At 38.2% G+C, this 15,374-nt stretch overlaps 1 protein-coding gene across 1 annotated transcript; it reads right to left on the bottom strand.

Moving 5' to 3' along the window:
- Positions 1 to 2,825: 2,825 nt before the first annotated feature.
- LOC139456485 (14-3-3 protein epsilon-like) lies at positions 2,826 to 15,095 on the bottom strand. The gene is made up of 5 exons (XM_071238220.1): positions 14,912 to 15,095; positions 9,899 to 10,104; positions 6,930 to 7,036; positions 5,280 to 5,623; positions 2,826 to 4,454 (listed from the first exon to the last, which is right to left on the bottom strand). Exons 1-5 carry the CDS (start codon positions 14,997 to 14,999, stop codon positions 4,399 to 4,401), a joined length of 801 nt encoding a protein of 266 aa, XP_071094321.1. The 5' UTR covers positions 15,000 to 15,095; the 3' UTR covers positions 2,826 to 4,398.
- Between the last annotated feature and the right edge of the window lie 279 nt (positions 15,096 to 15,374).

The raw sequence follows: 15,374 nt of genomic DNA, 5'->3' as shown, positions 1-15,374 counted from the left end.
CCGGCATGAGTGGTCAGTGCAGTGTAACTTCAATCCAGTGAGGATCTTGTCTGTGTAACTTACCTAATAAGGAAGTGATATGAACGCCAGTTTGGTGACGTCATTTCCTGTTTTGGAAGACATCAATAATTTGTGCATGTCTGACTCATAAACTGACCCAGTATTTGTATGACCTCAGAGTAGGGTGAAATGAACTCAACAAAGTCAAAACCTATGTCAGCTCTTAACTTTTAAGTTAAAGAGTGTAAATCCAAATACACCAATCCTTGCACTCAAATCACTAAAACCATGACACAAACCTTTAAATTATGAGAAATCTCTTCAAGGTCATGAAGGACCACGGTTGCTGAAGGATCCGGGTTAGGATTGGTCTTCAAGGTGAACCACCGCATCGGCTGGTCAGACTTGGTTGATTCACATCAACATATCGGACTTGAGTATAATTTCATGGTTAAATTTTAATGTCAACTAATCATTCAATAATATACCTTAAAGCAAGGTGTGGTGTAGTAGCAAACTGGATATCGCATAATCCGTCAATAGTTCCTGGATCATACTAAGAGCAAATCATAGTGAACTACTCAAAACAAGTTTAAGAACATCCACAATCATCTTCCTGAGGCAAAGGAGTTGACTGATCATAAAAAGTCTAGTGAAAACTTGACTTTTATAGTCAGTTAACTCCCCTGCCTCAGGAAAATGACCCACAATTAGGCTTGTGTTGCAATACCCACCATCATCACCAGATGAACCATAGTCCCAGGAAAAATGCAGCTGTTCTTTCACAGAGAGGTGTATAGTTGTGCTTACCTGACAAGACCTTTTCTCCACTTAATTTTGGTGATCTATGATTCTTGTGCTGAACAGGTCCGCAATAGCTGATGCTATTTGCAAGTGTAGAATGTCCTACCTTATTTTATGTGGTGGTGGGTAAGGTGAATGCACGTATATAGTAATGTGTGTGCGGACAAATGTGCTATTGCACCGACATACCATGCCTCAGTTTAACATAAATACCCAACTCCGACACAGTAGACTTTGAGCCCACCAGTCCTTGTTTAAGCCCCTTAATGCCAAGCGCCATGCAGGGTAACAACTACTATATCTTAGGGTCTATTGCTATGACACGGCCAGGGATAGAAACCTGGACCTTCCACTCTCTGGCTGGACGCTCTACCACTAGATCACAGATGTAGTCTTATCTGATGTGGTCAACACATGACTTTCCCAAGGCAGCCTCAATTATTTACAAGCTGCAGTGATGTAAAACCTTCCTTCATTAGTCAAATCAAATTAAACCCATATACGAAATGGGACTAGGGTATTATCTTAATAGAAAAACTAGCACTAATACCCCAACTTTGACTCAGAAAATACACTTATCTAAATCAAACTTTGCACCGCACCTCTTCTATTAGTGTAGAAAGTGTTCCTTAAATTTGAAAAGAATCCATGAAGTAGTTCACAAGTTAAAGGTTGCGCAAAAGGAATTCTTTGGTACAACTATATATACCCCAGCCCTCTTAGGTCGGGGGTTTAAGCAAATATAATACAATGGATTATCAATAATACCTGGTTACTAGAATTTAAGTTCATATTCAGTAATTTTTCAAACTTCTTGCAGTGTCATGCTATACCTGGCAACAGACTAAACTCTAAAGGTAGAGGAGAAATGACTTGATACCGAGAGCTCAATTACAAAATATGCCAACAAATCCAATGGCCTAGCAATGTACAGCTAGTCACTGTCAAGTTACTCACTGGCGAAGTTTCCCCCCCCTCCGCAAAATTTGGAATATATTATTACTTACTTCACATCGACCGAATTTGGTACAAAATATCATTATGATGCAGCGAAATTCATAATGGTTGGCAACTCCGTAGCAAACAATTCTAAAATAAACATTTCTAAAACATGCAATGTTTGGCAAGGAAATATTTAACAGTTTATTTGTTATAAGTATTTAACGGTTTTTGAGTGATGCTCCGGAAACGATTTTGGAATGCACACACACACGTTATCAATAATTTACCATAGCATACTGAATATTCACTGTTGGCTCTCAACAATTTATTATAGATCCGCAACCAGGGGACTAGCCTTTGCCTGTATTTTTCCCAGATAGTTTTATTTCAAGAAATTTTCTACAAAACGGTCAAGTGAATAACAAACCATTTCTCAGAAATTGAATTCTGAAAGTAGCTATTTCAGGCACCTTTCTCCTCTTCTTGAGGTCCAAATCAACCTTTGCTACCACCACACAAAGATCTGAGGACATCTCATTACAGGTCATTCAACCGACAAATCAGAACGTAGCTTAAGACAACGGGGAAAGAGGAAGTCCAAATGTGTTTTCTAATCATGCATCCGCGAAAAGGTTCTCATAGGCCTTTCCCAATGACAGTTGTGTGCTGTATGACCAATTCCAAAACAAAGACATGATCTCTCGCTTCAAAGGGATAAACATTTGAAAGACAAAAGATTTTCCATAGCTCATGGGAAGCACTGCCATACAATCTCAGTCATCTGTCAGACATTTCAGAATTTTCTTATGCTTAATTTTCAAATTTTGAATTGAAGACTGTCGAAATATTTTTCACAGGAAGTCACAATTTTGAAAGTCATGTAGTATTGGTCGAGAAAGCTACTTTCTGATTGGCAAAAGTTGATTTCATGTAATAGGTCGATCTAAGTTTGTGAACGGTTGTTCTGACATTACCTGTAATGGGATGTCCTCAGATCTTTGTGTTGCCATAGTAAGGTCAGATTTTCTCAAGATTGACAAGCATGCAGGTTCTAAACTCAATAAACAACAACAAGAATATTCTACACTTGAATATACTTTAATTAATGATAAAAGCATGACATCAGTTTATAAAGTTGTTACATTTTTCCTAGAATATTTCTTGCCCACTAGACATGGATATCATTGTGACAGCAAGAACTAACTGTGATCACAACACAAGACGGGCTGGCTGCGGCAGCAACAAGGCGGCGGCTACCTAAGTCATATATAAAGTTGAACTGTGGTTGTGTTCAGTAACATACAGAAAGGGACAAAGATACAGACACATCGGCCGTGGTGGCCAGAAGGCAAAAGCTAAGTCGAGAAAAAGGAAGAATCATTTTAGTTCTAAGAAAAAAAAACCTGACACAGTTTGATGCTCACACTGCTAGTTACATTAATGAGTGCAAAATAACTGCTTCAATCATAACTTAACATTTTTTAAAAAAAGAAGGAAAAACAAACATTTACTACACGAGTTGATGACTACAAAACAATCTTGACAGATTGGATCCAACCTGTACCATACTTACATCATATTGTTGGACATTACAGACAAAACATGATTACACAATTATGTCTGAAAATCCTCACATTGTACAACAGCATTAAAACTTGTTATATCACTGAAAAGTGGTGCTCCATCAGAAAGATGACAATAGTTCTGCAGCTCTACCGTTTATGTTTTTTTTGTTTTGGCTAAAATCACATTCGATTGGAAATCTTCCATCAGATCCAAGAACACTGGAATTGTAAGGTCAGGTTGATCGCAGTATTCCACACTTGAGTAAGTTGACTCTATCGACTCCCAATGAAAGACTCATACCTTGGTCCACAGAGAAAGTCCAGGATGTCACACTGGCAAAGAGTCAGTCCACACTCAGTCGAATAAATCCATGATACTTAACACAGATTTAGGCAGACATGTTTATTGGGTAGAATGTTCCACCCCCCTTGTCACTTTCAGTGGCCATGACACCTATTAAGCAGTAGAGAAATGGCAAGGGTTCAACTTTAAAGCTTCAGGTAGCATCCATCTCCCCATAATATACCTTAACAAAAGATACTGAACAAGTCTTTGGTGACATGTAATGTGGGCACACTGTCAATTAGAAATTTGGTTATTGTTCTTTTCATAATAAATAAGTTTCTCGAAAAAAGCAACAGGATCATTGACATATCACAGGAACCTGTCAATTACTGATGTTTGGTATATGGTCCAGTACTGATAAATAAAGGTTACTATTACATGGTGGTAACAGATTAGCATAAGCTATGTCATATCACATAAGAGTTTCTATCTACATTTCTGAGTTAGCTGAAATGCTGAGTACCTTACTGATGATGGAATATACAACTTATCAAAGTTGATGTTACATGCAACTAGACAAATAAATTATGTGCAACTGTGCACACAATGACTAAGGCTGTCAACTGGGTGAAGTAGTTTGTCTTGAATGTAGATGAAGTCTCAAGAACAGCTTGCCATGGCCAATGGCTGTGACAAGAGGATGCTGCAGACTGTATTTCAAGGGCCAGGTCATAACATTTAGCATTTCGATAGGAAAATTACAAATAATGTCAATTTCAGAGTGCTAAGTACAACCAGCCTTTACGATCCATCCTCTCCCTCCACGTCCTGGAGCTGATCTTTCTGCGAATCTTCACCTGAAGGACAAAGACAACCCCCTAATTAACAACACAAAAAATGCAGTTAAGGTTTAATCATGTGAATTCAGGAAAGTATGTTATGCTAGAGGCAGGGATTATGATTTGCAGGGACAATTCTGGATAAGACAGTCCCCATACCAGCATACTGTATGATGTACCATACAAATAAGGTATATTGGTCTGGAGAATTTCCCATTTCACAATCAAGTCTGCATCTAGGTTCACCTATCGCGGTAAGTCATGAGCAATGAGTTAAAAATGATCTTAATAAATAATATGCAGGACACGTTCGGGCTAGATGACTCAAGGTTTAAAGTACAGATATACTGGACATCAAATTTTACAAGGATTCATGCAAAATTAGCCAAATAAAAGGCCAAAAATATAGTGAAAGGGACCTGCTGCTCATGTGACTCGTCTAGAAAATGGGTTAGGTCAAGGATCAAATTTATTTGAAATAATAACCATAAAGGGAATACAAGCGTCCTAAATAAAAACAAATTTTCTAAACAATAAAAATGATGATTTTTTAAATATCAATTCTAAGTGGTGCCATGATTCGATGTATCAACACATTTACCTACCTACTCATTTTCAGGAATGAAAAAGGGAGTTCATTTGGTAATGAAAAGTAATGGGCATGTCCAAAGATTCCTGAGGACTAAATAGGAGATGTTCTGAAGGGACACACCAAAACCCAGACAGCAATAACAGGTTATCCTAGCAAAATCTGAAAGCCTCCACACTGCTGTAGGAAAATTGTTATTAGCTATTTTGTACAATAACTTGCCCCATTGTAGAACACATCAACAGTGGATTTACCTTCAGTCTGCATATCCGATGTCCAGAGTGTAAGGTTGTCCCTTAGTAACTGCATTATCAATGTTGAATCTTTATAGCTCTCTTCTGACAATGTATCCAGCTCTGCAATGGCATCGTCAAAAGCAGCCTTTGCAAGTCTACATGCTCGATCAGGTGAGTTGAGGATCTCATAGTAAAATACTGAGAAGTTAAGGGCCAGACCAAGTCGGATGGGATGTGTTGGTGCCAGCTCCGTCATGGCAATATCACTTGCAGCTTTGTATGCCACCAAACTGTTCTCAGCAGCTTCTTTCCTGTCATTTCCTGTGGCAAATTCTGCTAAGTACCTATAATAGTCACCCTTCCTGCAAATGCAAAAATGTTTTGTGAACATGGTGAATCATAGCTCAGCCCTGTGTAATTGAAATATCAATCAATGTATTGAGAGTGAAAGAGAGAATGTTTTAAAACCGCTTTTAGCAATATTCCAGCAATATCACGACAGGAGACACCAGAAATGGGCTTTATACATTGTACCCATGTGGGGAATCGAACCCAGGTCTTCGGCATGATGAGCGAACACTGACCACTAGGATGGGAAAAGAGCTTCGTTCAAAATATTGATACAATGTGTCTACATCCATTTAATAAATGGTACAAAGTGTTTTTCTGACATATAAGGCTACAAAATTGGATTGGTTGGTTGGTTGGTTGGTTGGATTGTTGTTTTAAGCCGCACTCAGCAACATTCCAGCTATATGATGGCGGTGTGTAGTGAATGAGTGAGTTGGGTTTAATGCTGCTTTTAACAGTATTCCAGCTATATCACGGCGTGTCAGCTTCATGTGGGAGGAAGGCCCAAAGTGATGCAGGTCTCAGAAGTTTAGCACGGGTATGGTGCTGACAAACCTAGAAACATAATCGGGGCGAACCGGGATTCGAACACACAATTATAGGTCCAAGGGACACAACTCTGCACAGCGAATCACGGCGCCTTAGATAACTGGGCCATCCATGCCCCCGACTGCAGTCTGTAAATAATCAAGTCTGGACCAGACAGTCCAGTGATTGATATCATGTGCATCGATCCACGCAATTGGGATCGACGACGTGCTTCAACCAAGTCAGCGAGCCAAACCACCCAATCCTGTTAGTCGCCTCTTACGACAAGCATTGTCGTCTTTTTCGGCAAGAATGTTATGAAATTGGATAATCCTAAAAAAATGGATAAACATGGGTGATAGCATACTGAAATGATTATTTGTTTTAACAAATTGATGCCAATATTCATTAAAATATTGTTTCTATCTAAGCTTTCGAAAAAAAATTACACATACCATAATACATTTCACATATATTACCCATAAAGAGTGCAAAGTGACTGCTTAGTTGTGTGAAAGTGGCATGTCAGTTTCATGTGGGAGGAAAGCCCGAAGTGAAGCAGGTATTAGACATTTATCATTTTGGTAAAATCCCCAAGCATGGGTATGGTGCGACAAACTATCAGGGTAAAATCAGGATTCAAAACCCATGTTCATAGGTTTCAGGCACACCTGAGGGATGCAAATCTGGACAGTGAATTGCAGCTCTTTAGGCGACTGGGACACCTGTGCCCCCAGGATGATAAACAGTTTACTGGATGATCAAAGTTGCGCTCTGGAAAACACTTACATTTTATAGTAGAAAACTCTGGATTCTCCTGTACTTGCTGATGGTATCAGGAAACCATCCAATACATCCAGTACTTCATTACAAATCTCTTTCAACTCTTTCTCAATCTGAAAAATAAGGGGGTAACAAAATCATTAAAACAATGAAATCTCAGCACATGGATCATCTACCAGTTTGGCATTTATGAATATGCCACTGAAGTAATGTTGGAAATTGAAAGAAAAGTGATTTTCTTTTACAATCCAAGTTGGTCGAAACATCTCACAGGAAATATTTACTTGTAATCAGATGGGAGTGTTTCAAAAATTTGATACTACCACTTTGTGTGAAGAATTCCATGAAATTGCTCGCTATATTTTCTGTTAGGCCTGATCAGAAATATATGGAAACATAAGATAGCTATGCATAAATTACATAGAAAAAGAAAAACGAAGCATTGTTTATTTCATGATAAACCATGTGCTTGTATCTTGATGACAAAAATTCGACCAGGTAATTTTGTAGAGGAAAGTGTCCATTGGGTTCAATTATTCTCTTTAAGTAGAAAGGCCTTTGGCCCACACACATAAAATGCCAATTTTGACAATACTAAAAACAAGAGTTGCAGCAAAATAATGCTACTATAGAAAAAAACTCTGCAAAATTAAAGAATTCCTAATATAATCTGACTAAGACATAAAACGAGACAGATTACTGCATTGTAAGAAATGATTTAAGAAGTTATTTTGTGAATGTCGATTTTTTAAATGTTTTTGGCGAACATCATGAAATGCATCTTCGACCATTTGTGAATTACTTGCCAAAGGTATTAATCTCTTTATCTCTAGATGAGTGTAGTGTTTCGAACATGTCTGCCATATCTCCAGCATCACCTAGTTTCGGGCTAGTATTCATGATACCCAGAAATGGCATAGTCCATGAGATGACCAGTTCAAGCATCAGAGTCACCACTTATAAGGATAACTGCATCTCCATGTTGTGATTTAAGTTCGGTTTCACTTTAATATTACGGGTGTCACTTGCAACTGACAGGTATTCCGGGTAAATGAACACAAATCCGAGAATGATAGCCCTGCCCAATCCCATGAATTGTGAGTTACATACAACAAATGTAATCACTATGTCAAATATACTTGTGTGATACAATCTGTCTGTACCCTGGGTATCAACACTGCCTCTGTCATCATCATGTCTTGTGATTCAGGTAACAAGTGTGATTGGGAAAGGAATTTTCAATTGAATCCTTATTACTGTTCCTCCATACTTCTGAAGAAAATCATGGTATCATAGAGCAGGCAAAATTTTATATATTCGTTGCTAGCGAATTTGTTGTATAGTCCATGGATGTTCCAGTTCAAGAGGGAGATAACTCTTCCTGAGTGAGAATCAGCGAGAAAATGAGGCTGAGTCAAGTTTCAGGGTCCCATGACACAATTTCTCCAAGTTCAAACACAAACTTGTCAAGCTTGAGATGACTACTTCTCCCCTTGGCCCACTCAAAATCCATTATAGACTTCTTTCTTTTAGATCTGACTGCCATGGAGTAATCTTCTGATAATGCTACATGCGAATCCTTCAGAGATCTTGCATTGCTCAGAACTGTTTCTCAGTCGCAGTAGCTAAGGAAATAAGCAATGATAGACCCCCCACCCCGTTATGTATACAGCCATTCAACGTGGCATACTCCCATGCTTGTTCATGCAGTCATATTCTTCAGATATGTCCAATTTATTTGTTTAACTGAATTTCTTTTCACTGATCAGTGAGATGAATCTTTATTTTCAAGGGACAACTCTTCCTCCAAGTGAGTCGTTCACCATAGATGTAGCTGGGCAATGCAGGAAAACACAATGGCCGAACAATCGCATCCAAAAGTAGGAGATATGACAATTGGCATTGGGAAATAAGGTAAAGATTCAGGGTTAAAAAACTAACAGTTTTTGCCCACTAGTCCATATAATGATAACATATAGCAAAACCCTTAAAATGGGCCATTTTCTACTAGTCCTTAGGATACCTTTACTATTGGTCAGTTTGGAAAGTGTGCCAATTTCTAACGCTGCAGATAATCAACATGAAAATTGTGATAATATTTGGAAAATACCAAAGCTACACCCCTGTCCATAATATGAACTTGTCTGACATTGCTGGGGTTGGTTTGTATTCAGGGAATCATCATTATTTAAGATGTTTAAATTCGGGTAAATATTTTCAAAGCATTATTTTCTACATTTTATTTATATCCTTGAAGAGGCTGTACAAATTGTTGACATCTCATATAAGAAATAAATGACTTGTGTGTTTACACTTGCCCTGAATGGTTTATTCTTCTGCAGTGTTTTATTGTACAATAAACAACGAGTCGCTTATTTCTGAAACTATGATGCATGCATACAACCCATAACTATCCAAACTGTAATCACAAAAGATTTGCAAAGCAAAAGGCTGTTGCAAAGATGAAGAGCTAAAAGTTTTATCTAAAATGGCAAATCAATTGATATGATTTGTTCTAAATGTATTTACTCACAAGAAGTGAACAGGGAAAAGGGTACAAGTTTCTTATAACAGGCTGCCCTCTCCCTAAATTAGAGGTATGATTGAGTTCATATTTATACTTTTTGCATTTCTAATGCTCACTTAGATTAAATACTAGCCCCCAAACCATTTTCATTCAATTTCTGACAATAGACTGATCCAAAGTTTTCTATCACAGTCTATGATCAAGGCACTCAGTCACGTCCAATAAACTTTTGGTCATAGTCGCCTCTTACAAGATTTGGATGCTGAGGACCATTGTAAACCGGATCTTCACTGGGTTCATACTACAGTGCATGAACATTGTTTGCATTGCCGAAATATGAAGTTCAGTGAAAATGATGTCAAGAACACTTCAAAAAGATGTAACAGACTCCATACAAAACAATTAACGTAAATAAACTAATGATATCGTCTCTTCACTTCCCACTTACCCCAGTCCTATATTCAGTAATTAATTCTTTCTTGTCTTCAGACTTTTGTCCATCAGGGTTCTCCTTCTGCTCCATGCTGCTGATTATCCTCCATGAAGCCCGCCGAGCTCCAATGACATTTTTGTAGGCAACTGACAGAAGGTTCCGCTCTTCAACTGTCAGCTCACAATTCATCTTGGCCACTTTCTTCATGGAATACACCATCTCTGTCAAGAAAATGTTTTATCAGATGAGATGTGAGTAGACAGGGCATTTCAATTATTGAGACGGTACTACCATTGATCAAATGAATTTGTAAAAATATGAAAAGAGTATTAGCAAGTTCCTCTCAAAGTCTTGACAAATGTACAATTTCCTTGATACTAAATGCCCTTTCAAGGGCAGTTTATTTTGGACAATTGATGTTAGTGGAATACAGGAGTTTCCAACCAAATCAATGGGGTAAAACAAACAAACAACAATTTCATGTGAAAAAGAGTCATGTAAAGCGTACCATGCCAAGATGCTGTATTTTGTGTAACTTTGGTAATGATAAATCATACATCGCTTACGAAACCATTTAATTCCAAGCCGTTGTGTGAGGAGAAGACCCCCCAAACATGTTACTTTAGCGAGGTAACATCAAATGGTATTGGAAACACTGCATTCATGCCAAAACACATGGTCAAATCTCCACACATTCGTAAAATTTATCATTTGACAATATTACTGTATTGCAGAAAGACAATGTTGTGTTTCGAGTTCCTAAGAAATATCGGTTTAGATCCCTCTAGAATGCTTCACATGATCGGTACATTAACAATTTGCTCTCCGTGATATTTTATACATAATATTAATAGCTTAAGTTTAAGCTTAAAAGCTTAATTATCATGCCAAAAGCATAATGGCTGGCATCTCTAATCTATTAATACAGTTTTTTGGCTTTCAGAAGACTGTTAAATCACAACTGGCAAACATGCTAGTAGGGATCATCAGTATTTTATTGAAATTTACATTTACTAGGACTGCAACAAATTAGCTAGGAGGCAAATATATGGTAACGAATATGAATATTTATTCACAAATACAGTAACAGATCATCAGTTGATGTATTATTTATTATATTCAGTGAAACAATAACAAAATAACTTATTTGACATGGTTTGACCATGTTGACAGTGTTAGCTAAAACGGATAGAATTATCATTAAACCACCCGCATGTTATCAGAAATGAGCTGGCCACTGTAACTTGATAATGCCCTCATATTGTTAGGTGACATGTTCAATAGTGACGTCATCTGGTTTGTTCTTATGACGTTTGTAAAAGTGGGTCAGTGACGTTTGTGTCGATTGCACCAAATGTTTCAAAACCAAGGTTTACCGTATTTTCTTGAGTATGGTGCGCACCTTTTTTTTCCAAAAAACACAGCTGTGTAGAAAGGGGTGCGCATTATACACTAATTAACAAGTTCCCCCCCCAATGGAAAGACATTACCGTGAGCACGTAACACAGGAAATACCATGTCAACAAATCCATACTGAAGTTCGCAAATTTATGAATAAAAAATTAAATTCATAAAGGGATATGGTTCAATTCACTGAATACACGAGTGAATCCTAACAGCCCTAATGTTTACCTGGGAGATTGTTACTGAATACCCCAAAGAGTTTGGTCATTGCTAATGCAATCAACTACAATATCAGTTCAACAAACAGATCTAATTAGTTACACACATATTTATTTACATTGGTCAGTCAAGTTCGCGGAAGGTCATTCTGTCATGACCTGTAATGGGATGTCCTCAGATTTTGGTGTTGTGGATTGATATATCATGAAGAAATGATTTGTAGCCTTTTAGTTTAACATCTTCAAAATAAAACCCTTTTAAAATAGTACCACACTATGAATAAAAATAAGAATTGGGAAGGAATTACATGTTCAACATGGTCACAGCAACCCAGTGATTTTGCTACAGACAAATGGCAAAAGGACATTTTCGATGACAGTCAATGTCACAGAAATGAATATCTAAAACCCTGCAAAGATGCTTCAGATCATTTTTGACGCCTAAATTAATTTCTAACCTGGTTGCAATAGTCATTTACTACTGTAACCACAGGTATGATGCTGTTTATGATTAAGAGGGGAAATCTACCATTTTAAGTGAACCAAGTCAGCAGATCCTGGCAGCAACCCCTTAGATTGATGTTTCAGCGAAAAAGTGAGTGAGTGAGTATAGTTTTATGCCGATTTTAGCAATATTCGAGCAATATCACAGCAGGGGACACCAGAACTTGGCTTCACTCATTGTAGCCATGTTGGGAATTTAACCCGGGTCTTCCGCCTGACGAGCAAACGCTTTAACCACAAGGCTACCTGACCGCCTGCTTGATGTTTCAAAGTACATGCAGGGTTAGAACTGAACTCAAAAGCTTTTCTAGCCAGGGGTAGAGTAAAATGCCCTTGTAATGTTAAAACAATGGGGAACGTTGAACTGCTACTAGCCCCGGTTTAACGCCGCTTTTAACAGTCTTCCAGCTTAATGTGGGAGGAAAGCCCGAAGTGATGCAGGTCTCCTACGTTTTTCACTTCGGCGAAACCCACTAGCACGGGTATGGTGCTGACAAACCTAGAAACCTCATCGGGGTAAACCAGGATTCAAACCCACAATTGTATGTTTCTGGTGTGCCCAAGGGATGCAACTCTGCACAGAGAATCGGGGCGCCTTGACGACTGGGCCACCAGTGCCCCCGTTTTAGGAACAAACTAACATCACAACATCAAGATTTCAGTATTTAAAAGCTACTCATAGTATCAATGGTTGACTGTAGGATAGATACTGTTAAAAGGTAAATTGGTTTTACATTTTGACAACCCAAATGACAAAGAAATTTGCAAAGGGGTAGCAGTTTTAACAAACAGTGAAATTATTGGCCTAGGAGACTCTGTGCATCATCATTCAAGTCTGGTTGGCTGGAGACCATGTCACTCAGAATGCCAGTCAGTTGTCGTCTGTTCTGATGAGTCACACTTCTGTTTGGACTTTCACGATGGTCAGCATGATTGGAGTGTCATAAATAATTTGCAATCTTTGGCTTGGCCGAACATGACGTCCTGTAAATAATCAAGACTGGACCAGACAACCAAGTGATCTCTTCTATGAGCAACAATCCACATAGGCAATCCTATTATGTTGTCTCTTGCAACCAGCATAGGCAGCTAGGGACCAATTCTAACCTGGAATCACCATGGTTCAGCAGTGTATGGGTTAGTTAACCAATCCTACTTGAACTCAAATACTATCAAAAGTAAAATATTGCTTCCACTACAGGCAACAGGATTCCAATTTGACTGCCCTTTGCAGACAAATTGGGAGAAAAGAAGAAGCTAAAACATAATTATTTTGTCCAAAATTAGGACTTCCTGAAAGTCAAAATGCAAAACTAAACTGAAGACTCCTCGTTTATTGGTCCTGTTGTCAAATGAAATGCAAGTCACCTCTACGAAGCAATGAAATTAGCATTAAAATCAATAATATGAATTGGCAAGTTATTAATGCCAATTTGGGAATTTATGGACATCTGCTTCAATCAAGGGCTGAATATTGGCCTCTTGAGTAGGTCTAGGTAAATCCCTGAGCTATAATGAAGGATATGGCAGATCCCTCGAGGACAGATGGAATCTGATTCCCTTAGCAATGTTGGTGCCAAGTTTGAAGCTTCCACAAGTCTTAGACTTGTGAAAGTTATACAATATCGAGTCATGAATAGTGTTTGAAGGGAACATTGAACATTTCCAAGAATATCAAATCAAACAGATTCTGGATAGAATGACAAATTGTCTGCAGGAGGGCCATGAGAAGTTGGTTCTTTCAGAGCGAAGCAAATACATAGGTAAGCATTACCAATTTGAGCATAAACTGACAGGTAATCTATTTGGTGGTATCAATTAGCCAGAAGATAAAATCTAAATGTTAGAATGATAAATACCCTGGATTCACTGAAGAATTTGCATTTGTGATAATAAAGTGAAGACAAACACCTACTCTGTCTTGGATAGTCAAGTAGGTAAAACTATCTCTTGTTACCACTGCCTCAAAATTTCTAAAAATCATAACCTCTGGCTAGAGGTATGAAACTATTATGTGCATGGTGAGTTACATTTAGGATTACTCTTAACTTATAATTTGAAGCTGGGGTTACAGACAGGAATATTTCCGTCAAACATCACCCAAATTCTCAGGCAGAATCAACAAGAAAAACCCCCACAAATACGGGGGAAGCAATACAATCAACATTTAACTTGGAAAACTAAACAGGAAATTGCTAAATTATGAGAGGAACCTTCAGCTCCGATTCTAATTTATGAACTGTCAAGTCTAAACTGGTACGTACAATTCAGGACATATTGGATAAAGAGCGCTTAAATATTAGTAATACATTCGCAAAAGCTTCAGTTTTGAATGCAAGAATTCATTTCGAGCGTTGAAAGAATGCATTTAACAGATATCTTGTACGTATTCCCAAGATATATTCCCTATCGTGGCTCAATGTTTTAGGAGTGTCCCCAACCGGAACTGCTGAGAAGAGACACTTATAACTGCAAGTAAGGACACATGTCACATCACCGACAAAGATAATTCAATCTCTTAAGACTAACGCTACAGTAGCAAACACTTTATTTGAGATCTGATACACTAAAGGAGGAGTACACGACATGCAATACCATCCTTGTATATCTGAGTCATAACAAAATGGCGTCTCTCAAGCCTCATAACCATGGTCACTGCACCAAACATGCATGTGTCGATTCAGTGATATTTACACTGGTTATTGATAAAGGAATGCATGGCAAAATTAGAACGATAAAATACATTGAACATTTCGCTTGTCAATCGACAGTACATGACCACATATCAAACCATGCATAGGCAGTGAGAGACTTGGCCTTGAATGTATGTAGCATATATGCATCAACCATTACACAGGTCTACACATTATTCGTGAAATATATTTCACTCAGTAATACCAACCATCGTATCTTTCGGCTTGTTCGGCTAGCTTAGCCTCATAAACAGAATCTTCCCTTTCGGTAGACGATTCTGTGGCATTGGATGACATTTTAAAAGCGTTGATTACACAGGATTGACGGCAATAATATCCCTGTAGAACAAACAAAATGGCTGCGCCCGCCTATGCTGAAAATAGTTCTCGAGACCGGAGGTGAATGTATTACTACGCGTTAGCGATGAAACTCATTCAAGCTATGTGATTAACTTGTGTATCCACCTGTCAAATAAGCAAAACAGAGCTCAGATTTGCTTATGAACCGATCCGGGTCGCTTAAGCGCTCAGTATGCACAGAACTAGGTTTATGACGTACTATTACAGACTTATTTTGGTAGAGGATATATTTTGGAAGCACGCTTGGACATGATTCTCACAGGTGCGTGGTAGCAGCCCAGTCTGAGATTATTAGTTGCCGGTTTACCTCGC

The sequence above is a fragment of the Haliotis cracherodii genome, unplaced genomic scaffold (assembly GCF_022045235.1).
Source record: "Haliotis cracherodii isolate W230 unplaced genomic scaffold, xgHalCrac1.p SCAF_11, whole genome shotgun sequence".
Classification (NCBI taxonomy): domain Eukaryota; kingdom Metazoa; phylum Mollusca; class Gastropoda; order Lepetellida; family Haliotidae; genus Haliotis; species Haliotis cracherodii.
This window is presented reverse-complemented; position numbering and strand designations above follow the sequence as displayed.

What these genes read in the sequence shown, in the direction of transcription:
- LOC139456485 (XM_071238220.1), bottom strand. Translation starts at nt 14,999, where the DNA reads ATGTCATCCAATGCCACAGAATCGTCTACCGAAAGGGAAGATTCTGTT. An exon ending in AGAGTTTTCTACTATAAAAT is followed by an intron (nt 5,624 to 6,929) that starts GTAAGTGTTTTC and finishes TTGCATTTGCAG; the next exon opens with GAAGGGTGACTATTATAGGT. An exon ending in ATCGGATATGCAGACTGAAG is followed by an intron (nt 4,455 to 5,279) that starts GTAAATCCACTG and finishes TTTGTCCTTCAG; the next exon opens with GTGAAGATTCGCAGAAAGAT.